Raw genomic sequence first — 23,835 nt, forward strand, 5'->3', positions numbered from 1 at the left:
CTGTTCAGTTTTTCTCATTATTCTGACTTCAGTTTATCAATTTATCTTTTCAGTGACAAGCTTTTTGTTTTCTTGCTTTCCCCCACTGTTTTTCTCTTTTCTGTTTCATTGTGTTTTTTTTTTTTTTTGAGATGGAGTCTTGCTCTGTCAGCCAGGCTGCAGTGCAGTGGCATGATCTTGGCTCACTGCAACCTCCGCCTCCCGGGTTCAGGCAATTTTCATGCCTCAGCCTCCTCAGAAGCTGGAATTACAGGTGCCCACCACCACACACAGTGAAGTTTTGTATTTTTAGTAGAGATAGGACTTCACCATGTTGGCCAGGCTGGTCTCGAACTCCTGACCTCAAGTGGTCCACCCGCCTCGGCCCCCTGAAGTGCTGGGATTACAGGCATGAGCCACCGCGCCCAGCCCATTCTGTTTTCTTTATCATATCTTTTCTTCTGCTTACTTTGAGTTTAATTTGCTCTTATTTTTAGTTTTTAAGGTAGAAGTTTAGGTTATTTTTTAAATGAAATTTTTAAAAACTTTATTTAGAAAATTACTATTTTATTTATTTATGTATTTATTTATTTTGAGAAGGAATCTTGCTCCGTCACCAGGCTGGATGTGCAGTGGCGCGATTTCAGCTCCCTGCAACCTCCACCTCCCAGGTTCAAGTAGTTCTGCCTCAGCCTCCTGAGTAGCTGGGATTACAGGCGCGTGCCACGACGCCTGGCTTATTTTTTATATTTTTAGTAGAGATGGGGTTTCACCCTGTTGGTCTTCATCATGCTCATATTTTTTTCCTACATAGTCTTTTTTTCTTTAATTTTTTCATTTAGAGACAGAGTCTTACTATGTTGCCAGGCTAATATCGAATTCCTGGGCTTAAGCAATCCACCTGCCTCAGCCTCCCAAAGTGCTGGGATTATAGGCATGAGCCACCATGCCCAGCAAGCATGGTCTTTTTTTAAATTTTTTTTATTTTTATTACAGACGGGGTTTCACTGTGTTAGCCAGGATGGTCTCAATCTCCTGACCTTGTGATCCACCTGCCTCGGTCTCCCAAAGTGCTGGGATTACAGGCGTGAGCCACCACACCCGGCGTCAAGCATGGTCTTAATAGTTGGAGCTCATTTACAATACTTGTTTTTGTGTCATTTTCTGATAATTCCATCATCTTGTTCTTTTCTGGTCTTCATTTAGTGATTTTATTTTATCTATAGTTTTCTGCTTCTTTGCATGCCTCGGTATTCTTTGAAATTTTTATTTATTTACTTTTTTGAGACAGGGTCTCTCTGTGTCACCCAGGCTGGAGTGCAGTGACACCATATCAGTTGACTGCAACCTCTGCCTCCTGGGCTCAAGCAATCCTCCTATCTCAGCTTCCCAAGTAGCTTGGATTACAGGCGTGCATCACCACGCCCGACTAGCGTTTGTATGTTTTATAGAGATGGGGTTCACCATGTTGCCCGGACTGGTCTAAACTCCTGGGCTCAAGCAAACTGCCGGTCTCCATTTCCAAAAGTACTAGGATTACATGTGTGAGCTACCACGCCCAGCCAATGTCTGGGAATTTTTTTTTTTTTTTTTTTTTTTTTTTGAGACAGAGTCTCGCTCTGTCACCCAGGCTGGAGTGCAGTGGCGCAATCTCGGCTCACTGCAAGCTCCGCCTCCCGGGTTCACGCCATTCTCCTGCCTCAGCCTCTCCGAGTAGCTGGGACTACAGGCGCTCACCACGACGCCCGGCTAATTTTTTTTTGTATTTTTAGTAGAGACGGGGTTTCACCGTGGTCTCGATCTTCTGACCTCGTGATTCGCCCGCCTCGGCCTCCCAAAGTGCTGGGATTACAAGCTTGAGCCACCGCGCCCAGCCTGTCTGGGAATTTTTCATGCATGCTGACAATAGTGAATTTTATGTTTTTGGGTACTGGCATTTGCTGTATACCACTAGCGAGTTTTAGACTTACTATAGCATGCAATTAGATTACTTTGGATCAGTTGGATCCTTTCAGGTCTTGCTCTTAAACTTTGTCAGGGCATGGGCTATCTAGGTCTGTTTTTTTTTGTTTTTTTCTTTTGAGACCCAGTCTTGCTGTGTTGCCCAGCCTGGAGTGCAATGGCACGATCTCGGCTCACCGCAACCTCTGCCTCCCAGGTTCAAGCGATTCTCCTGCCTCAGCCTCCTGAGAAGCTGGGACTACAAGCGCATGCCACCATGCCTGGCTAATTTTTATATTTTTAGGAGAGACAGGGTTTCACCATATTGGTCAGGCTGCTCTAGAACTCCTGACCTCAGGTGATCCTTGGCTTCCCAAGGTGCTGGGATTATAGGCATGAGCCACCGTGCCTGGCCTGTCTAGGTCTAATTTAGTCTTTCTAATTTAATGATACTTTTTTTGAGGACCCTATCATAAGCCTTGTGTGTTATGAGATCTCTACTCTGGCTGGTGGGAACATAAACTGTTCCTTGCCCTTTATGAGCTTCAGAAATTGTTTCGGCTATTGCTGTCTAGTAGCTCTTAACTTTGCCTTAAGTAGGTTTTTTTTTTTTTTTTTGAGACAAAGTCTCACTCTTTCGCCCAGGCTGGAGTGCAGTGGCCCAATCTCTGCTCACTGTGGTCTCCGCCTCCCAGGTTGAAGTGATTCTCCTGCCTCAGCCTCCTGAGTAGCTGGGATTACAGGCACACGCCACCATGTCCAGCTAATTTTTTGTATTTTTAGTAGAGACAGGGTTTCACCATGTTGGCCGGGATGGTATTGAACTCCCGACCTCAGGTAATCTGCCTGTCTCGGCCTCCCAAAGTGCTGGGATTACAGGTGTGAGCCACTGCGCCTGGCCAAGTAGTTATTCTTCCACATGCTTAAGGAGACCCTTCTGTAGATATTTGGAACTTTCTCGTTGTAGCTCCCTCCTATTTTTGTTTTCTACCTCACAAACTCTAGCTGCCTTGGCTTCCTCAAATTCTGATCTGATTTTAAGATTGTATCAAGTCAGTGAGACTGCCCAGCTCCATTAGATTCCTACTTATGGTGTTATAGTCCAGTACGTGCTTCTGGGTAAAATGCCATCTGTCTTTGTACCCCAGCCTCAGACACCATTGATCACCCTTTTGTCACTATATAGATTAGTTCACGGTTTCTTGAATTTTGTATACGTGGAATCATACAAATATATAATCTTTGGTGTCTAGGTTCTTTCACTCAGTATGATGATTTTGAGATTTATCCATTCTGTAGTATCATTAGTGGTTCATTCATTTCTCTTTATTATCGGACAGTATTTCTTTTTCTTCCTTTTTTTTTTTTTTTTTGAGTTGGGGTCTTGCTTGCTCTGTCATCCAGGATGGAGTACAGTGGTGTGACCAAGGCTAACTGCAGCCTTGCTGGGCTCAACCAAGCCTCCCACCTTAGTCTCCTGTGTAGCTGGGACTACAGGTGTATGCCACCACACTTGCCTAATTTTTTAAAATTTTTTGTCAAGTCGGGGTCTTGCTGTGTTTCTTAGGATGGTCTTGAGCTTTTGACCTTGAGGTCCTCCAGCTTTGGCCTCCCACAGTGTTGGGATTACCCGCATGAGCCACACCCGGTGTAAATACTATTTCTGTTATATGTCTATACCATGTTTTGTAGATGCCTCATGTTAAATTTAGATGATGAATTCATCTTAGACTAATTATACTATTTCAGTGCTATGATGAAGGTATTAATATGTAGATATCCTAAAATCAAAAAGCTTATTTTTATACTATTTGTCAGTTCATTCACTTTTAATTCCATTTTTTCATTAACACATTTTTTGAAGGGTCTTTTAATCTCACCTTTTTCTTTTAGGTGTTTTTGTGGTCGCTTGGTCAAGCAGCATGCTTGTTTTACTGCAAGTCTTGCCATGAAATACTCAGATGTGAAACTGGGTGACCATTTTAATCAGGCAATAGAAGAATGGTCTGTGGAAAAGCATACAGAACAGAGCCCAACGGATGCTTATGGAGTCATAAATTTTCAAGGGGGTTCTCATTCCTACAGAGCTAAGGTATGTCACATATTGGATTTTTCTTCATTTATGTTGTTATTTAAATAATAAACATCACAATTTGTGTAGCGACATTGACAAAAAGTTGGTCTCAGTAATTTATTTGTATGTTTTAAAGTACAAAGGTGCATACAAATATAGAATTGTATCTTTCTGGTGGATTGAACCTTTCATCATTATAAAATGTATTTTGTTATCATTTTTCTTGACATGGTTTGCTTTTTCTGGAATCAGTGTAGTTAAGCCATCTTTCTTCCTTTTCGGTTTTAACCTTTTATGTTTAAGAGCTATCTTTTAATTGTTTTTAAAAATGTTGCCTGCTGTGTATTTAAGTTTAAATTTACCATTATGTTATTAGTTATCTATTTGTCTCTCTTTTTTCTTTTTTCTGTTTTTTTCTTATATTATTTTGGATTAAATATTTTTTATTATTTTCTTACTCCTTTATTAGCATATTATTTATACAGTCATCCTTCAGGGGGCTTGGTTCCAGGACTTCCCTCAGATACCAAAGTCTACAGATACCATAGTATTTGGATGTAATCTATGCACACCCTCTTGTATACTTTAAATCATCTCTAGATTCCTTATAATACCTAATATAGGCCAGGGACAGTGGCTTACGCCTATAATCCCAACACTTTTGAGAGGGTGGAAGGATGGCTTGAGGCTAGGAGTTAGAGACCAGCCTGGGCAAAATAGTGAGACTCTGTCTCTACTTTAAATAAAAATATTAAAAATCGCCCGATACCATGTAAATAGTTGTTAAATTGCATTGTTAAGGAATAATGACAGGTGAATAAAGTCTACACATGTTTAGTATAGGCTCAATTTTTTTTCTTGAATATATTTGATTCACTGTTGGTTGAAACCATAAACGTGGATCCACAGATACAAAAGGCCTACTATACGTTCTTTTTTTTTTTTTTTTTTTTTGAGATGGTGTCTCTGTTCCCCAGGCTGGAGTGCGGTGGTGCAATCTCAGCTCACTGCAACCTCCGGCCTCCTGGTTCAAGCAATTCTCCTGCCTCAGCCTTCAGAGTAGCTGGGACTACAGGTGTGTGCCACCATGCCCAGCTAATTTTTTGTATTTTTAGTAGGGATGGGGTTTCATTGTGTTAGCCAGGATGGTCTCCATCTCCTGACCTCGTGATCCGCCCGCCTCGGCCTCCTAAAGTGCTGGGATTACAGACCTGAGCCACCATGCCCAGCCTGTTTTTCTGTTCTTTAGAAAAAGAATATTATAGGTCAGGCACGGTGGCTCACGCCTGTAATCCCAGCACTTTGGGAAGCCAAGGCGGGTGGATCACCTGAGATCAGGAGTTCGACATCAGCCTGGCCAACATAGTGAAACCCTGTCTCTACTAAAAATACAAAAATTAGTCAGGCGTGGTGGCACAAGCCTATAGTCCCAGCTACTTGGGAGGCTGAAGCAGGATAATCACCTAAACTTGGGAGGTGAAGGTTGCAGTGAGCTGAGATTGCGCCACTGCACTCCAGCTTGGGCGACAGAGCGAGACTCTGTCTCAAAAAAAGAAACAAGAAAAAGAATACTATAATAAATGTGATAATGTGATAAAATGCATTTTTAACTTGTTATATGCAGTCATGCATCACTTAAAAATGGGGATATGTTCTTAGAGATGTGTTAGGCAATTTCATCATGCTAACACCATGGAGTGTATTCAGACCTAGATGGTATAGCCTACTATATGCCTAGGCTATGTGGTATAGCCTATTGCTTTTAGGCTGTAAACCTCTATGGCATGTTATTGTACTAAATATGGTAGGCAGGTTTAACAGTGTAACACACTGGGAAATATGTGTCTAAATATATCTAAACAAGAAAAAGGTACAGAAGTATGGTATTATAATATTAGGGAACCACCTTATGTATGCAGTTTGTCATTAATCAAAATGTGTGGCACATTACTGTAAATTAGTCCTTTACCACTTTTTCAACAGTGCAAGAACCTTTGGAATATTTGAAACTGCACTTATTTCTCTTAAGACTTACGTGCTCTTGTCAGCATAAATTTTAATTTTCTGTTATAAACCCCTAAAACATGGTTATTATTTATTTAGATTTGAACATTTTATTTTATTTATTTATTTTTTTTGGAGACAGTGTTTTGTTCTTGTTGCCCAGGCTGGAGTGCAATGGCACAATCTCGGCTCACTGCAGCCTCCACCTCCTAGGTTCAAGCGATTCTCCTGCCTCAGCCTGCGGAGTAGCTGGGATTACAGGCACGCACCACCACACCCGGCTAATTTTGTATTTTTAGTAGAGACCAGGTTTCTCCATGTTGGTCAGGCTGGTCTCGAACTCCTGACCTCAAGTCATCCGCCTGCCTCGGCCTCCCAAAGTGCTGGGATTACAGGCGTGAGCCACCGCACCAGGCCAGATTTGAACATTTTAACCTTGGCATGGTAGCTCATGCCTGTAATCTCAGCACTTTTGGAGGCCTAGGCAGGAGGATCACTTGAGTTCAGGAGTTTGAGACCAGCCTGGGCAACATAGTGACACCTTGTCTGTACTAAAATTCAAAAATATTAGCTGGGCATGCTGATACATGCCTGTAGTCCCAGCTACTTGGGAGGCTGAAGCAGGAGGATCAGTTGAGCCTGAGAAGTCGAGGCTGCAGTGAGCCCTGGACCATGATGTCACCAAAGTCTAGCCTGGGCAACAGAACCAGACCTTGCCTGAAAAACAAATAACGACAGCAGAAACCATTTTAACCTCTACATTGTTCTGCCTGCCTCCGTGTTCTGATGAGGAAAACGTTGCCAAACAGTGAGCTCATCATCTCCCCAAGTTTTTCTTTTCTCCTGGATCCCGATCCTACAAATTCTTACTGCCTTTGTACCCTGCTAATGTCTTTTTTTTTTTTTTTTTGAGTCTCGCGCTGTTGCCCAGGCTGGAGTGCAGTGGCGCGATCTCAGCTCACTGCAACCTCCGCCTCCTGGGTTCAAGCAATTCTCCTGCTTCAGCCTCCCGAGTAGCTGGGATTACAGACAGGGTTTCACCGTGTTGGCCAGGCTGGTCTGGAGCTCTTGACCTCAAGTGATCCACCTGTCACCGCCTCCGCCTCCCAAAGTGCTGGGATTACAGGCGTGAGCCACCATGCCCGGCCACCTGCTAATGTCTTCAAGCAGGTGTTATTGTTCTTCTTTCTAGTTTTTCTAGTTCCCAGGGGCAGAGTATGTCCAAACCAACCTAGCCCATCATTGTAGGAAGTGGAATTTCTCATTTATTTCTAATACAGTATTAAAAACATTAACTTTAGACTGCTTCTCTAATACTACTTTATGTGCCCAAATATAATAATGAGTTAAACAAAACTGATACAGAAAGACTTATTATAGAACAAATCCGGCTGGGCGTGGTGGCTCATGCCTGTAATCCCAGAATTTTGGGAAGCCAAGGCAGATGGATCACCTGAGGTCGGGAGTTCAAGACCAGCCTGACCAACATGGCAAAACCCTGTCTCTACTAAAAATACAAAAAGTAGCTGGGCCTGGTGGTGCGTACCTATAATCCCAGCTACTCTGCTTAGGAGGCTGAGGCAGGAGAATCTCTTGAACCCGGGAGACATTCCAGCCTGGGCGACAGAGCAGGACTTTTCAGAAAAGAAAAAAAAAAAAAAAAAAAAAAAAAAAAAAAAGAACAAATCCTATTTACAAAGCATTCTTGGTCTGGTGTGGTAGCTCATGCCTGTAATCCCAGCACTTTGGGAGGCTGAGGCAGGCAGATCACTTGAGCCCAGGAGTTCAAGACCAGCCTGGGCAACATGGTGAAACCTTGTATCTACAAAAAATACAAAAAAAATTAGCCATGCTGGGTGCCGTGTGTCTGTAATCCCAGCACTTTGGGAGGCTGAGGTGGGCAGAGCACTTGAGCCCAAGAGTTCAAGACCAGCCTGGGCAACGTGATGAAACCTTGTGTCTACAAAAAATATAAAAAAAATTAGCTATGCAGGGTGCCGTGTGTCTGTAGTCCCAGCTGCTTGGGAGGCTGAGGTGGGAGGATGGCTTGAGCCTGGGAGGCAGAGGCTGCAGTGAGCCGAGGTGGCGCCACTGCACTCCAGCCTGGGCAACAGAGCCTGACCGTGGCTCAAAAAAACAAAGCCAAAAACCAAAGTATTCTTAAGGGACTCCAGAGTCTTCTACTCAGTTTTATGGAATTCTGGGGTTTTTTTGGCTTCATTTCTTTTGCTTTTTTTTTTGTTTTGAGACGCAGTTTCGCTCTTGTTGCCCAGGCTGGAGTGCAATGGCGCAGTCTCGGCTCCCTGGAACCTCTGCCTCCTGGGTTCAAGCGATTCTCTTGCCTCAGCCTCCCAAGTAGCTGGGATTACAAGCACTCACGCGTAGCTAATTTTTTTGTATTTAGTAGAGACGGGGTTTCACCATGTTGGTCAGGCTGGTCTCAAACGCTTGACCTCAGGTGATCCACCTGCCTCAGCCTCCCACAGTGCTGGGATTACAGGCATGAGCCACTGTGCCTGGCCTTTTGGCTTCATTTGTTTGTCAATACTGAGATTTTCAGTGGTGTTTGATCTTTGTAAAGGAATGGGAAATACATCATTTTGCAAATAAAGTTTCTTAGAGATGATTTTTAAATGTCTCAGTGTCTGAATATTTGAAGTTTCTTGTGAGCTACTTCATATATATGCTTTAGGCCAAGAGAATGAATTAATATGAGTATAGCAAGTAGTCTTATGATATCACTTAAACAGGAAGTTAATTTTTAAAATCAAACCAGAAGAAGTTATTTCACACACGATAGCTTTTTTTTCTATTTTTCTATAGAAAGATGTTTTCAAAAATTAAACTGGAGAATCTATCCGAACACCATGAAATGTTGATTACAATTTTCTGATTATTTCTCAGTCTGATCAAATCCAGTTACTTACAGCGAAGAAAATAATCATCTATATTAAATATATCTTTTTAAATTTTACTCCATAGTCACAATTCGTTTATAAATGGACTAGATCATTGCCAAACTTTCAAACAGATAATTCAGTGTTTGCCTCTCTTCATAGCAAGAGCCTCAGAAGCATCCATTTTTTTCTCCCATAATTCCCTTTTTTTCCTTTTCCGATCCTCTTCAGCCAGTCTTAATGCTTCTAACTCACTGTGTAGTCATCGTTAAAGAAGGCAATAAATACTGCAGGTACCTTGGTAAATTGGGTCAATGGTAATTGAGTTTAAACAGAAAGAGTAACATTTGTGTCTAAATGTTTAAAAGTTAGTTTCGCTATTTCTGTAGATCTCACAGAATGATTTTTTTCAACTTTAAAATCATTTGCTATTGCTTATTCCTTGGAGTATAAATATATTGAAAATAGCCTATGAAACTCTTTTTACATAATCTGATTCATATAAAGTTTTCCAAAGTCATATAATGTCGCATTATGAAACCTGTAAACATGTTCAATTATTTTGTCCTTTTAAAATCTTTTTCTAGTATGTGAGGCTATCATATGACACCAAACCTGAAGTCATTCTGCAACTTCTGCTTAAAGAATGGCAAATGGAATTACCCAAACTTGTTATCTCTGTACATGGGGGCATGCAGAAATTTGAGCTTCACCCACGAATCAAGCAGTTGCTTGGAAAAGGTCTTATTAAAGCTGCAGTTACAACTGGAGCCTGGATTTTAACTGGAGGAGTAAACACAGGTAATGTGATGATTATACCAATTTTATTTAGTGTGTTTTAATTTTTTTGTTTGTTTGTTTTTGAGACGGACTCTCACTCTGTTGCCAGGCTGGCATGCAGTGGCACAATCTCGGCTCACTGCAACCTCTGCCTCCCGGGCTCAAGCAATTCTCCTGCCTCAGCCTCCTGAGTAGCTGGGATTACAGGCATGCGCCACCATGCCTGGCTAATTTTTGTATTTTTAGTAGAGACGGGGTTTCACCATGTTGGTCAGGCTGGTCTCGAACTCCTGACCTCGTGATCTGCCCACCTTGGCTTCCCAAAATGCTGGGATTACAGGCATTAGCCACCACGCCCGGCCCTTAAATTTTTTTATAATAGCAATTAGATATTTGAAATAAAGATCGACACTGAATATAGATATACTTAACTCTTGTTTAATAATCTACAGTTTGTAGGTAAAAATGATAATCTAACCTTTTTGGTTGTTATTTTGTCTTTTAAAAAAAAAACGCAACACTTTAGAGCAGGATTTGGCAAACTATAGCCTGTGTGCCAAATCCAGCCCAAACCTTGAATAAAGATTTACTGGAACACTGACTTATTTACTGTATTAGTCTGTTTTCATACTGCTATAAAGAACTGCCCGAGACTTGGTAATTTATAAAGGAAAGAGATTTAATTGATCCACAGTTCAGCATGACTGGGGAGCCTTAGGAAATTTATAATCATGGTGGAAAGTGAAGGGGAAGCAAGGCACCTTCTTACACAAAGCGGCAGGAAGGAGAAGTGCCAAGCGAAGAGAGAAGAGCCCCTTATAAAACCATCAGATCTTGGGAGAACTCAGTCACTATTACCAGAACAGCACTGAGGAAACCGCCCCCGTGATTCAGTTACTTCCACCTGTTCTCTCCCGTAAAACCTGGGGATTATGGGGATTACAATTCAAGATCAGATTTGAGTGGGGATGCAAAGCTTAACCATATCAGTTTATATATTGTCTATGGCTATTTTTGTGCTGTAACAGCAGAGGTGAATAGTTGTGACAGAGATGGTATACCCTATAAAGCTTACTATACTGTTTAGCCTTTTAGAAAAAGGTTTTTTGACCCTACTGTGGAGCAAAGCATTATTTCCATCACTTTCTGGCTAGTGGTAAATTGATACAAGAATGGCAATCCATTGCATCAGCGGCAGTAAGAAGTAGCTTTCAAAAATTAATTTGTAACATACTACTGCCTTTTACTCTATATCTTCCCTATCACATATACAGGTTGAATATAAAGAGGGCAGATTACTTTCAGTGTCTAAAATAAAACATTTAAGTCAGCTTGTAAACAACTAATTCATTATCAGCAACTTTTTTTTTTTTTTTTTTTTTTTTTTGAGATGGGAGTCTTGCTGTCACCCAGGCTGGAGTGCAGTGGTGCCATCTCAGCTCACTGCAACCTCCACCTCCCAGGTTCAAGTGATTCTCATTCGTCAGCCTCCCAAGTAGCTGGGATTACAGGTGCCCGTCACCATACGTGGCTAAGTTTTGTATTTTTACTAGAGATGGGGTTTCACTATGTTGGTCAGGCTGGTCTTGAACTTCTGACCTCAGGTGATCCGCCTGCCTCGGCCTCCCAAAGTACTGGGATTACAGGTTTGAGCCACTGCACCCGGCCAGCGACTATTTTTTGAACCTATTGTGTCAGACGTTTTTCAGGCTGCTAAGAATTTATTCCATAAACAGTAAAAATATCTACCTTCATGGAACTTCTAGTGGGGGAGATACAGATAAGAAACAGATAACTCAGTAATGTATAACATGTTAGATGCTGATAAGTGTTATGCAGACACTTGAAGTCAAGAAGAGGGATAGTGAGGGATGATGGGAGGGCTGCTATTTTGTTACATGGTCAAGGAGAGCTAATAAGGTGACATTTGAGGAGAGAGGGAAATGAAGCAAGATATAAGAAAAACATAAGGCAAAGCACGTAAAGGGGAGGAGAGGGCTCATGTGTTGGAAGAATAGTAAGAACAGTCTAATATAGCTTGAGTGGAATAAGCAGAGAGTGCTAGGTGATGAAGTCAGAAGTTTGGTGTATGGTGGTAGAGAAGCATGGTGACTAGTAGAGGCAGTAGGCAGTTCATCACATGAGGCCTTGTGGACCATTATAAGCATTTTGGCTTCTGCTGTGAATGAGAAGAGGAGGTTTTAAGTAGAGAGTCAACAGTTGCAAAGATCACTCGGATGATGTTTTCAAAATGGAGTATAATGGCAAGGCAGCAGTTGAAAGATCTACGAAGATGCTATTTTCATAATTTGGGTGAGGGATGAGATCTGATGCATTATGGAGATCAAACTGAGTGATGCATTAGTTTGCCAGGGCTGCTGTAACCAAATATCACAGACTGGGTGGCTTAAAAACAGAAATTTATTTTCTCATGGTTTCGGAGATTAAAAGTCTAAGAGTAAGTGTCAGCAGATTTGGTTTATCTTGGGGCCTCTCTCTTTGGCTTGCACATGGTCATCTTCATGCTGTGTCCTCCCTCTCATGGCCTCCTGTGTATAGGTATCCCTGGTGTTTCCTTTTGTATTCAAATTTCTTTATAAGAACACCAGTTGGATTCGGGGCCACTCCAAAGGCCTTATTTTAAATTAATCGTCACCTATTTAAAGGCCCTGCCTCCAAGTACAGTAATGTTTTAAGGTATTATCACATATATAAAGGCCCTGTCTCCAACTACAGTCATATTTTGTGATATTGGGAGTTAGGGGACACAATTCAGCCCATAAGAAGTAATAATGGTCCAGGCATGGTGGTTCATGCCTATAATCCCAGCACTTTGGGAGGCTGAGGTGGGAGGATCACTTGAGCCCAGGAGTTCAAAACTAGCCTGGGCAACATGGTAAGACACTTTCTACAAAAAAAAAAAAAAAGAGAAAAAAAAATTACCCTAGCATGGTGGTATGTGCCTACTGTCCTAGCTACTTGGGAGGCTGAGGTGGGAGGATCACTTGAGCTCGGGAGGTCAAGGCTGCAGTGAGCCAAGCCATGATCACACCAATACACTCCAGCCTGGGCAATAGAGTGAGACCCTGACTCCCTCCCTCAAAAAAAATAAGTGATAATGAGGAGTTATATGCTCTTTGGAACTGCCTTTTATACTTTTCTCTCTCATTTTTGACTGAAATAGGCTTTCGTCATTATTTATTGTATGTGTGTTTGTTTTGCATATGGTCCTGTGCCACCGAGCTGTATTCTTAATTTTTTCTAAATGACGTGTAGAGCAATAATAAAAAACTACAGTTACTTAGAGGAGAAATGCAAAAACGGACTAGACCAAATAACATGGTAAAATTTAGTGTTATATGTGTTTCTGGCATTTGTAGTGATTTGATATTGTGGGGTTTAGTGGTTTTTGTTCCTTTTTGGTCCTTGTGTATTCTTCTGTAAGTTTGGCTATGACCTTGTTTTAAGTTTGTTATGACCTTGTTGCCTTATATCTTGTATGTGTAGAGAAATATATCACATATTATGGTGTTATAGATTGAGCACAGGATTGTTCTGAACACAATAATGACTGTAATCCCAGAACTTTGGGAGGCTGAGGCATGAGCCCAAGAGTTCAAGACCCACCTGTCTCTACTAAAAAAAAAAAAATTAGCTGGCTGTCTTAGCACCCACCTGTAGTCCCACCTACTGGGGAGGCTCACAAGGGAGGATCGCTTGAGTCCAGGAGTTTGAGGCTACAGTGAGCTGTCACTGCGCCACTGCTCTCTTTCCTGGGTGACCCTCTCTTTAAGAAAATTTAAAAAAACAAAGTGAATAAACTTTTTTTATGAACAGGTGTGGCAAAACATGTTGGAGACGCCCTCAAAGAACATGCTTCCAGATCATCTCGAAAGATTTGCACTATCGGAATAGCTCCATGGGGAGTGATTGAAAACAGAAATGATCTTGTTGGGAGAGATGTAAGAATTATTTTTAAAATGTCTTATGTTTGAAATTATATATAAACAAAATTATAGTAAGAATAGTGCCAGGTTAAAATATTTATGATTATATTATACTTTTCAAATTAAGTTTAAAAGGTATTTTCCTGAGGTTTACTTCTCAATTTCTGGAAATGCATAAATAGAAATAATTCATAACTGTAAATAATTAAGTTCATAAATATAAATGCTGTTATAGTGTTGGCACATTTTGCTTTCAGTCTTTTATGTATAAAATTATTTTCCATTTTCCATATAAGCTAGTCTTTGTAATTTTTAATGACTACATGACATGAGAATTTTATTCTAAGAATAGGGAATAGGAGTTAAATGCTAGTGTTTTGTTTGAATAGGTTAAAGACATGTGAATTGGTTATAGATATTTATCAACACTGTTAAAAAGAATTACTGGCTGGGCGCAGTGGCTCACTCCTGTAATCCCAGCACTTTGGAGGCCGAGGCGGGCTGATCACTGGAGATCAGGAGTTCAAGACTAGCCTGGCCAACATGGTGAAACCCCTTCTCTACTAAAAATACAAAAATTAACTGGGAGTAGTGGCCTGTGCCACCTAGCTACTTGGGAGGCTGAGGCGGGAGAATTGCTTGAAACCGGAAGACGGAGGTTGCAGTGAGCCGAGATTGAGCCACTGCATTCCAGCCTAGGTGACAAAGCAAAACTCCATCTCATACATACATACATACATACAATTACTGAATTATAATGATCACTTTCAAGTGTTATTAAATTTCTAATGTCAGTTTTAAAGAGTCTACTTGTGGCTGGAAAAATAGCAATATTACATTTTATTGTTTTTTACAGTGTCTTTTTTTTTTTTGAGATGGAGTTTCACTCTTGTTGCCCAGGCTGGAGTGCAGTAGCACAATCTGGGCTCACTGCAACCACCACTTCCCGGGTTCAAGTGATTCTCCTGCCTCAGCCTCCTGAGTAGCTAGGATTACAGGCACCCACCACTACACCCATCTAATTTTTGTAGTTTTAGTAGAGATGGGGTTTCACCATGTTGGCCAGGCTGGTCTTGAACTCCTGACCTCAGGTAATCCACCCGCGTCGGCCTCCCAAAGTGACGGGATCACAGTCATGAGCCACTGTGCCTGGCCACAATATCTTTTATATATTGTAGTTTATTCACTTAATAATCTGATAATAGTTTATTTGCACTATTTACTTATTTATTGCTTCTCTCTTTGCATGTGATGATGAAATATATAATTCCACAGTATGGGTCAAGATATAATCATGTGTTTCAACCCATTATTGATTAATCTTCAGCTGCTTAAAAGCTTATGCTTTTTGATACATTCTTTGTCATTTCATATTTATTTCTGTATGTAAAATAGAATTTTACTTCTTACTTGTCTTTACGGATTATTTCAAAATTTATTTTACATCATATTGTATTTAATCCTGCTCACTAACTCTTTTGTTTGCTATTGTTTAGGTGGTTGCTCCTTATCAAACCTTATTGAACCCCCTGAGCAAATTGAATGTTTTGAATAATCTGCATTCCCATTTCATATTGGTGGATGATGGCACTGTTGGAAAGTATGGGGCAGAAGTCAGACTGAGAAGAGAACTTGAAAAAACTATTAATCAGCAAAGAATTCATGCTAGTAAGTGAATTCACAAATTCGTTATTGTTGAAATTGTCCTGGGCTGTACTAATAGCCAAATTCAAAGAAGGTAGAATGTTCTTTGAAGTGCTCTTTCTTACATAGCAAGATAACATAAGAAACAACCAACAGTAGTTGATCTTAGACAAAATGATAAGACCAAGGAAAAGAAGTGAAAATTGGGTACTCAGTTATCAAGGCTAAAACCAAAAAAAGTTCATTGGAAGTTCTGTTGTTATTGCAATTCCATTTCAGCCCAAGGAATTCATAAATATTCTTTTTTTTTTTCTTTGAGGTGGAGTCTCGCCTTGTCACCCAGGCTAGAGTGCAGTGGCATGATCTCGGCTCACTGCAAGCTCTGCCTCCCAGGTTCACACCATTCTCCTGCCTCAGCCTCCTGAGTAGCTGGGACTACAGGTGCCCACCACCATGCCCGGCTAATTTGTATTTTTAGTAGAGATGGGGTTTCACCATGTTAGCCAGGATGGTCTCAATCTCCTGACTTCATGATCCGCCCGTCTCGGCCTCCCAAAGGGCTGGGATTACAGGCATGAGCCACTGTGCCTGGCCCACAAATATTCTTAATGTGTGATTTATTCCAATACATGGCTGTGAAATTCAAGATTGAAAACTAAAAGGGAAGAAAATCACTGAAAGAAATAAATCAACTTAAAATTTATGAAATGAGTATCACTGTTTGGCTAAATGTGTCTTAAAAATTGTATTCCTGGGACTGATTTTTCTTTCCAACCATGCCTGAATTTTCTGGTTCAACATCTAAATTTTTATTTCAAATAAAGGAAAATTTGTAACCTAAGGGCCCCAAGAAGTTGAGCTCTGTGATAAAGTGAAATAGAAATAAAAAAACTACAGAACAGTGTTTACAGATTATGGTGGAGTCAGAGTTTTTACTAAAAGTTAAGAATGTGCTGGGCGTGGTGGCTCACGCCTGTAATCGCAGCACTTTGGGAGGCCGAGGTGGGTGGATCACCTGAGGTCAGGAATTCTAGACCAGACTGACCAGTACGGTGAAACCCTGTCTCTCCTAAAAATACAAAAATTAGCCGAGCATGGTGGCATGCGCTTGTTGTCCCAGCTTCTCGGGAGGCTGAGACAGAATTGTTTGAACCCAGGAGGCGGAGGCTGCAGTGAGCCGAGATCACGTCACTGCATTCCAGCCCGGGTGACAGAGCAAGACTCCATCGCAAAAAAAAAAAAAAAAAAAAAGTTAAGAATTGTTTGTAGTCCTACAGATACCTTTTTTTTTTTTTTCCATTTTCTCAGTGCACTGGAAGTTATTGTAAAAGCAAAAATTCATATTCTTCACTAATTTTTTTCTGTTGCTTTTCTAGAGGTCTTGGAATTTTATTGATCAGTTCCAGTTATGTAATTCTGTCACCAATTTCTTCTTTAATTTTTAATTTTTTTTTCTTTTTTTGAGATGGAGTCTCATACTGTCACCCTGGCTGTTGTGCAGTGGCCCAATCTCACCTCGCTGCAACCTCTGCCTCCTGGGTTCAAGCGATTCTCGTCCCTCAGCCTCCCGAGTAGCTGGGACTACAGGCACTCACCACCACGCCCTGGCTAATTTTTTGTATTTTTGGTAGAGAGGAGGTTTCGCTATGTTGGCGAGGCTGCTTTTGATCTCCTGACCTCGTGATCGCTGGCCTCGGCCTCCTGAAGTACTGCAATTACAGGCATGAGCCACTGCACCCAGCCGTCCTTTTTTTTTTTTTTTTTGAGACGGAGTCTCGCTCTGTCGCCCAGGCTGGAGTGCGGTGGCGCAGTCTCGGCTCACTGCAAGCTCCGCCTCCTGGGTTCACCCCATTCTCCTGCCTCAGCCTCTCCGAGTAGCTGGGACTACAGGCGCATGCCACCATGCCCGGCTACTTTTTTGTATTCTTAGTAGAGACGGGGTTTCACTGTGTTAGCCAGGAAGGTCTCGATCTCCTGACCTCATGATCTACCCGACTTGACCTCCCAAAGTGCTGGGATTACAGGCGTGAGCCATTTCTTTTTTCTTCCTTCCATGTGGCGTTTGAGACAGTCATTCTTTTTTTTTTTTTTTTTTTTTTTTTTTTTTTTGTGAGGGAGTCTTGCTCTGTCACCAGGCTAGAGTGCAGTGGCATGATCTTGGCTCACTGCAACCTCTGCCTCCTGGTTTCAGGTGATTCTCCTGCCTCAGCCCTCCCGAGTAGCTGGGACTACAGGCACGTGCCACCACACCTGTTTAATTTTTTGTATTTTTAGTAGAAACAGGGTTTCACCGTGTTAGCCAGGATGGTCTTGATCTCCTGACCTTGTGATCCATCCATCTTGGCCTCCGAAAGTGCTGGGATTACAGGCATGAGCCACCATGCCTGGCCAAGACTGTCATTAATTTCTATTTTAATGTCTCATTTGGAATCAGAAATATATATTTTGAAAATGAATAAAAATCGATGTTAGAAGTTCAACTAATGTATTAAAAAGCAAACTAAAAAATTAGTATCTTACATTTCACATCAAGAGCTCAGTAAAATATGGAAAACAAATTTTTACTTTTATGTAGTGAATATATAAATTATTTGCTGTCTATTATATATTGGATTTTCTAATTTTGTCACTTAGAGAACAGCCTTTAAGATAGTGACAAAGTATTCATTATTTAATTTACTTATGTGAACTGATATCAGGTGGAGTGCTTAAAGTCAAGTCAACATAGTCTTAGAAATTATGTTTTTACTTTTTAATTTTTTTTTTTTCAGTAAAATCTAAACTTAGAGTACTGAATTTTGCCTAATTTTTTTTTCTTGGAGAGAAACTTGCTTGGGATGAAATAATTTTTTAATTTAACTTTGCTCTTTTTAGGGATTGGCCAAGGTGTCCCTGTGGTGGCACTTATATTTGAGGGTGGGCCAAATGTTATCCTCACAGTTCTTGAATACCTTCAGGAAAGCCCCCCTGTTCCAGTAGTTGTATGTGAAGGAACAGGCAGAGCTGCAGATCTGCTAGCATATGTTCATAAACAAACAGAAGAAGGAGGGTAAGTGTATGACAACATTTTAATTAATTTTATTTATTTATTTATTTATTTATTTATTTTTGATAGGGAGTCTTGCTCTGTCTCCCAGCCTGGATAGAGTGCAGTGGTGCAATCTTGGCTTACTACAACCTCCACCTCCCAGGTTCAAGCGATTTTCCTGCCTCAGCCTCCCAAGTAGCTGGGATTACATGCATGAGCCACCACGTCTGGCTAATTTTTGTATTTTTTTAGTAGAGATGGGGTTTCACTGTGTTGGCCAGGCTAGTCTTGAACTCCTGACCTCAAGTGATCCACCTACCTCGGCCTCCCAAAGTGCTGGGATTACAGGCATGAGCCACCGTGCCTGGCCCATTTTAATGAATTTATTAAAGTGGCTTGTGGTTTTTAGAATACAGTGTTGGATTCCTCCCTGTGTTTTATGAACATGAAAATTTTAAGTTTAATACAATACTTTGTTAAGGGTTGAGGAAATAGCCTGACTCACATGTTATGGGAACAAATTAAAATAAAACCATCTTCATGGAACACAGTTTTGTAAGATCTGTCAAACATAGAGGCACTTATCTTTTGACGTAGTAGTTTCATTTCTGGGAATTGTTCCTACAGATGTACATCTGTGAAATATGTTTAAAGCTACTCGTTACAGGGTTCTTCATAAGAGTAAAAGATTGGAACAAAGTAGAACATGAGAAGACTAGATAAGTTATGGTGTATCTATACAAAGAAATGGTTTATAGCTGAGTAAGAATGGTTTTGAGAAGATTACCACAATATGTACATGCAAAAAGGAAGGTGTAGAGAAGCATATATATTGTGCCACTTTTTATATAGAATAAAAGGAGAGGGGATAGTTTGTATATGCAGAAAGACATCTTGGAAAGTTACATAAGTAAATGATTCCTAAAAATAGTTGTGATAGAACTGGGCAGATGAAAGACGGTGGGAAGGAGACTTTCACTATTAATTTTAATATTTTAACGTTTTATATTTTCTACTATTTTTGAGCCATGAAAATGTATTAAGTATTCAGAAAAGAAAAATATGAGTTCCTATGTTTAAGAACATCGTGGTGAAATACTAGTTTATACCTCATAATATCTTCAAATTATTTTTATACAATATCTTATGTGAGTACTGATATTGCCACACACATACTGTTTGATAAAATTCACAAAGTAATTCAAAAAGAAAAATCACTCCATTTCATTTATTTTCCTTCTAACATTTGTGTTGGGAGTCTCATGAAGGAAGAAATAATCCCACCCAAGGTGAATTATGTAATATTAATACATTATTTTCAAAGGTCTTACGTGGATCTACCTGTACTTCATATTGATCCTACAAATAATGGAAGATGAAATCAGTGAATTATGTTTCCTTTTATTCCAGGAATCTTCCTGATGCAGCAGAGCCCGATATTATTTCCACTATCAAAAAAACATTTAACTTTGGCCAGAATGAAGCAGTTCATTTATTTCAAACACTGATGGAGTGCATGAAAAGAAAGGAGCTTGTAAGTAGATTTCAGCAGAAATTTAAAAAGCTGATAGGCCTTTTTTCTTTCATTCAAAACACATTCTAAATTGGTGAAATACTTTTGTTTTTATTTGGATTTTAAACTTTGAAATCTTTATTAACCATAAAAAATAAGTCATTTATTGGTCTGTTCCAGTTGAGAGGTATCATAGAAGGAGGCCTGTAGTTTTTTATATGGTATTGAGACTGTGTATTTGTGCTTCTGTTTTAGGAAAAGTTTTATGAGAAGTAACTAGGTCTCAACAGATAATGTTGAGTACCAAGGAAGAACTATAAAGAGTTGTTAATGGTTTCTCTAATAAAATGTTTGGAAAAAAATTTTTACTGTACTTAAAGCCTATTAAATTAAAGATCAGTGCTGCTTTGTTTCAATCATGTAAATGTGGGCATAAGTTTTCAGAGATAAAATTTTTTAGCAAGCCTATAAATACATAACATGATTTGATTTGCTGTCTTTTTCATTGCAAGTTTTTGTAAACTATGAAATAAAGTTGCCCAAAAATTTTGTATTGGGGTTATAATAATGTTTCACATTCTTTTCTTTATTTTTATTTATTTATTTTTTTGGAGACAGAGTCTCGCTCCATTGCTCAAGCTGGAGTGCCGTGGTGCAATCTCAGCTCACTGCAACCTCTGTCTCCTGGGTGCAAGCGATTCTCCCACCTCAGCCTCCTGACTACAGGTGTACGCCACCATGCCTGGCTAATTTTTGTATTTTCACTAGAGACGGTGTTTCACCGTGTTGGCCAGGCTGGTCTCGAACTCCTAACCTCACGTGATCCGCCCACCTTGGCCTTCCAAATTGCTGGGATTACAAGCATGAGCCATGGGCCTGGCCATCCTTCACTTTATGAAAAATGTTATTAAATTACAGTTTCTGAAATGGTGCTATGTTTCAAGTAATTTAAAGACATTTGCAATAAAAATATTGACCAAACATTTATCTTTCAAGAATATATACATTATGTGAACATGTAAATGTTCATTCTGTGGAAGGAACTGTAGGATTTATTTACCCTGATAAGGAATCTATAGCCTCAGCCCCTAAATTTCTTACTCTTGTAAGGGACATAAGATAGGTCAAAATATGAATATAATATGAAACCAAATATTCTTAGTGTATTTGCCATTTTATTTAGTAAATGATAGTTTTTTAAATTTTTTTGGATTTTTGGTTGAAATAAAGTTACTAACTATATACATAAATATATTATGTGTACGTATGTTTATATATACATCATACATAGATTCCTAGATACATACATATATATTTTGTCCCCCATATAGTTTGAAATTACTGAGTTTTATGATGCCCCTTTGTTTTAAAAATATAAAGGCATAATGTTATGAATTTATCTTTAAATAGATCACTGTTTTCCATATTGGGTCAGATGAACATCAAGATATAGATGTAGCAATACTTACTGCACTGCTAAAAGGTAAGCCTCTAAGAACTTTTTTATTTGTAAGACCTTTTATTTTATATATGTATATGTGTGTGTATGTGTGTATATGTGTATGTATATAAAATATAGAACCACTTAACATGGCTAAATGCTTGCAAAGTGAATTTTCAGTCATTTTTCTTTGTGAAAGACACAATGTTGGTTTTCTTGGCGGTAAGGTAACTTTTGATTTAATCTTGTAGAACTTAAAAAATAAAAGTTTTTAGCAAGATTTATGCCACCAAACCTATTTAATAGTCCTATTAAGAACGTCTAACATCCTGGGCCAGGCATGGTGGCTCACACCTGTAATCCCAACACTTTGGGAGCCAAAGCAGGAGGATCACTTGAGGCCAGAGGTTCAAGACCAGCCTGGACAAGATAGACCCATCTCTACAAAAAATTTAAAAATTACCTGGGCATGGTGGCATGTGCCTGTAGTCTCAGCTACTTGGGAGGCTGAGGTGGAATCACTTGAGCCTGGAAGGTTGAGGCTGCAGTGAGCTGTGATCATACCACTGTATTCCAGTTTGGGCAACAGAGCAAGACCCTATCTCACAACAAACAAAAATTAGCTGGGCATGGTGGTGTGCACTCTGTAGTCCCAGCTGTTCAGGAGGCTGAGGCAGGAGGATTGCTTGAACTCAGGGTTTGAGGTTACAGTGAGCCATTATCATACTGCTACACTCCAGCCTGGGTGACAGCAAGACCCTGTCTCTAAGAATAAATAAAAATGTGTCACTTTCTTAATCAGCTGAAAAATAAGTGTTTATAGGTTATAAGGCATTAGTTGATAGAATTTAAAGATAGGATTTTAAAACATGTCATCTTCATTATGAAGGGAGAATTTGAAAACTAGTGGTATCTTTTAGGACTAAAGGATTGAAGCACACACACACTGATCCTCTCATTATCTCCCCAAAGACATCCAACAGATACAACAACATTATAGCGAAAAATCTTCTCTGTGAAGAAACTATGACGGTATCCCATCTGTCTACCTGAAAGTTAGTGTAGAGTGATGTGCCAGGAGCCCAGCACATTAAGAGGATACTGTCCTTTTATTTATAAGAATTTTCTTGCATATTAGACCATAATAAATTGCCAATACATTAAGCATTTTTAAAATACTGTGATAAAATATATTTATATCATCTGGGATCATGGTATCAAGAGATCACAAGTGATAAGAAACCTAGAAACCAAAAAGGAAAAAAAATTAATAAATGGGATTGCATAAAAATAAAAAATAAGGCTGCGTGCACTGGCCCACACCTGTAATCCCAGCAATTTGGGAGGCTGAGGCGGATGGATCACTTGAGGTCAGGAGTTCAAGATCAGCCTGGCCAACATGGCGAAACCTCGTCTCTACTAACAGTACAAAAATTAGCTGGGGGAGGTGGTGGACGCCTGTAGTCCCAGCTACTCTGGAGGCTGAGGCACAAGAATTGCCTGAACCCGGAAGGCAGAGGTTGCAGTGAGCCAGGATCACACCACTGCACTACAGCCTGGGTGACAGAGTGAAACTGTCTCCCAAAAAAAAAAAAAAAAAAAAAAGTTAAAAAGAAAGTACCATATTCATGAATTATTTACCATGTACTTTTCTGTGTATTAACCACTGTGTTTAAGTGGTTTACATTATTATCTCATTTTATTCCTGCGAGTCAGATTTCCTATGGTTTTACTCATTTTATAGATGAGGAAACTAAGGAATAGAAATGTTAAAAGTGGAGGGATCAAAAAGAGCTGTTAAAAATTAATAAGAAAAAGATGACTACCTCGTGGAAGAATGGGTCAGAACTTATGTAATAGATAATTAGTAGAGGAATCCAAATGCTTAGAGAAAATATGGAAGGATGGCCAATGTTACAGTAATAAATTTTGGAAGGCTGAGGCAAGCAGATCGCTTGAGCCCGGGAGTTTGAGATCAGTCTGGGCAACTTGGCAAAACCCTGTCTCTACAAAAAATACAAAACTTAACCTGGTGTGGTGCCATGCACCAGTGGTCCCAGCTACTTGAGAGGCTGAGGTGGGAGGATCAGTTGAGCCCAGGAGGCAGAGGTTGCAGTGAACCAAGACCACGCCACTGCACTCCAGCCTGGACAACAGCGAGAGACCCGGTCTCAGAAAAGAGAAGAAGAAGGAAACTCCCTTCTCCTTGGCACATGGAGAAATGGTTATGGTTATACCCCTCCCCTGGTGGATGGTAGAAGTAATCTAAAGTATTTTGGAGTATATCAAAAACCTTAAAGTATATATCCCTGTACCTAGCAGTTTGACTTCTAGAATGTCATCCTATTTGAATAATCAAGCGTGTGCACAAAAACATACTCAGCAAAAAATTCAAAATAACCTGAATATCTACCACTTGAAGTATTTGCTAAATAAATTGTGGCTCACCTAAGTATATATAAGGGAGATTTATATATAATTTTAAGAAGAACCAAGGTACGATATCAAGGTACATAAAGCAAGCTACTGAACACTTTTGTAGTATGAACCCATTTTTGAATAAAAAATGGAAAGTATATGTATGAGC

General features: G+C 40.0%; 1 protein-coding gene across 5 annotated transcripts in view; it reads left to right on the top strand.

The window, feature by feature from the left end:
* The window catches only part of TRPM7 (transient receptor potential cation channel subfamily M member 7), a 131,067-nt gene that overhangs the window by 34,883 nt on the left and 72,349 nt on the right, over positions 1-23,835 (top strand). For all 5 annotated transcript variants that reach the window (XR_004030434.1, XM_003266919.4, XM_030814101.1 and 2 more), the window contains exons 4-10: positions 3,814-4,012; positions 9,483-9,696; positions 13,513-13,637; positions 15,119-15,290; positions 18,141-18,315; positions 19,705-19,828; positions 21,218-21,290. Coding sequence is in view for 4 of the 5 variants with exons in the window: in XM_003266919.4 (XP_003266967.1) it covers positions 3,814-4,012; positions 9,483-9,696; positions 13,513-13,637; positions 15,119-15,290; positions 18,141-18,315; positions 19,705-19,828; positions 21,218-21,290 (1,082 nt within the window). In the remaining variant the exon portion in view is untranslated. The remainder of the gene's footprint in view (positions 1-3,813; positions 4,013-9,482; positions 9,697-13,512; positions 13,638-15,118; positions 15,291-18,140; positions 18,316-19,704; positions 19,829-21,217; positions 21,291-23,835) is intronic.

This window comes from Nomascus leucogenys, chromosome 6, assembly GCF_006542625.1.
Source record: "Nomascus leucogenys isolate Asia chromosome 6, Asia_NLE_v1, whole genome shotgun sequence".
Lineage (NCBI taxonomy): Eukaryota > Metazoa > Chordata > Mammalia > Primates > Hylobatidae > Nomascus > Nomascus leucogenys.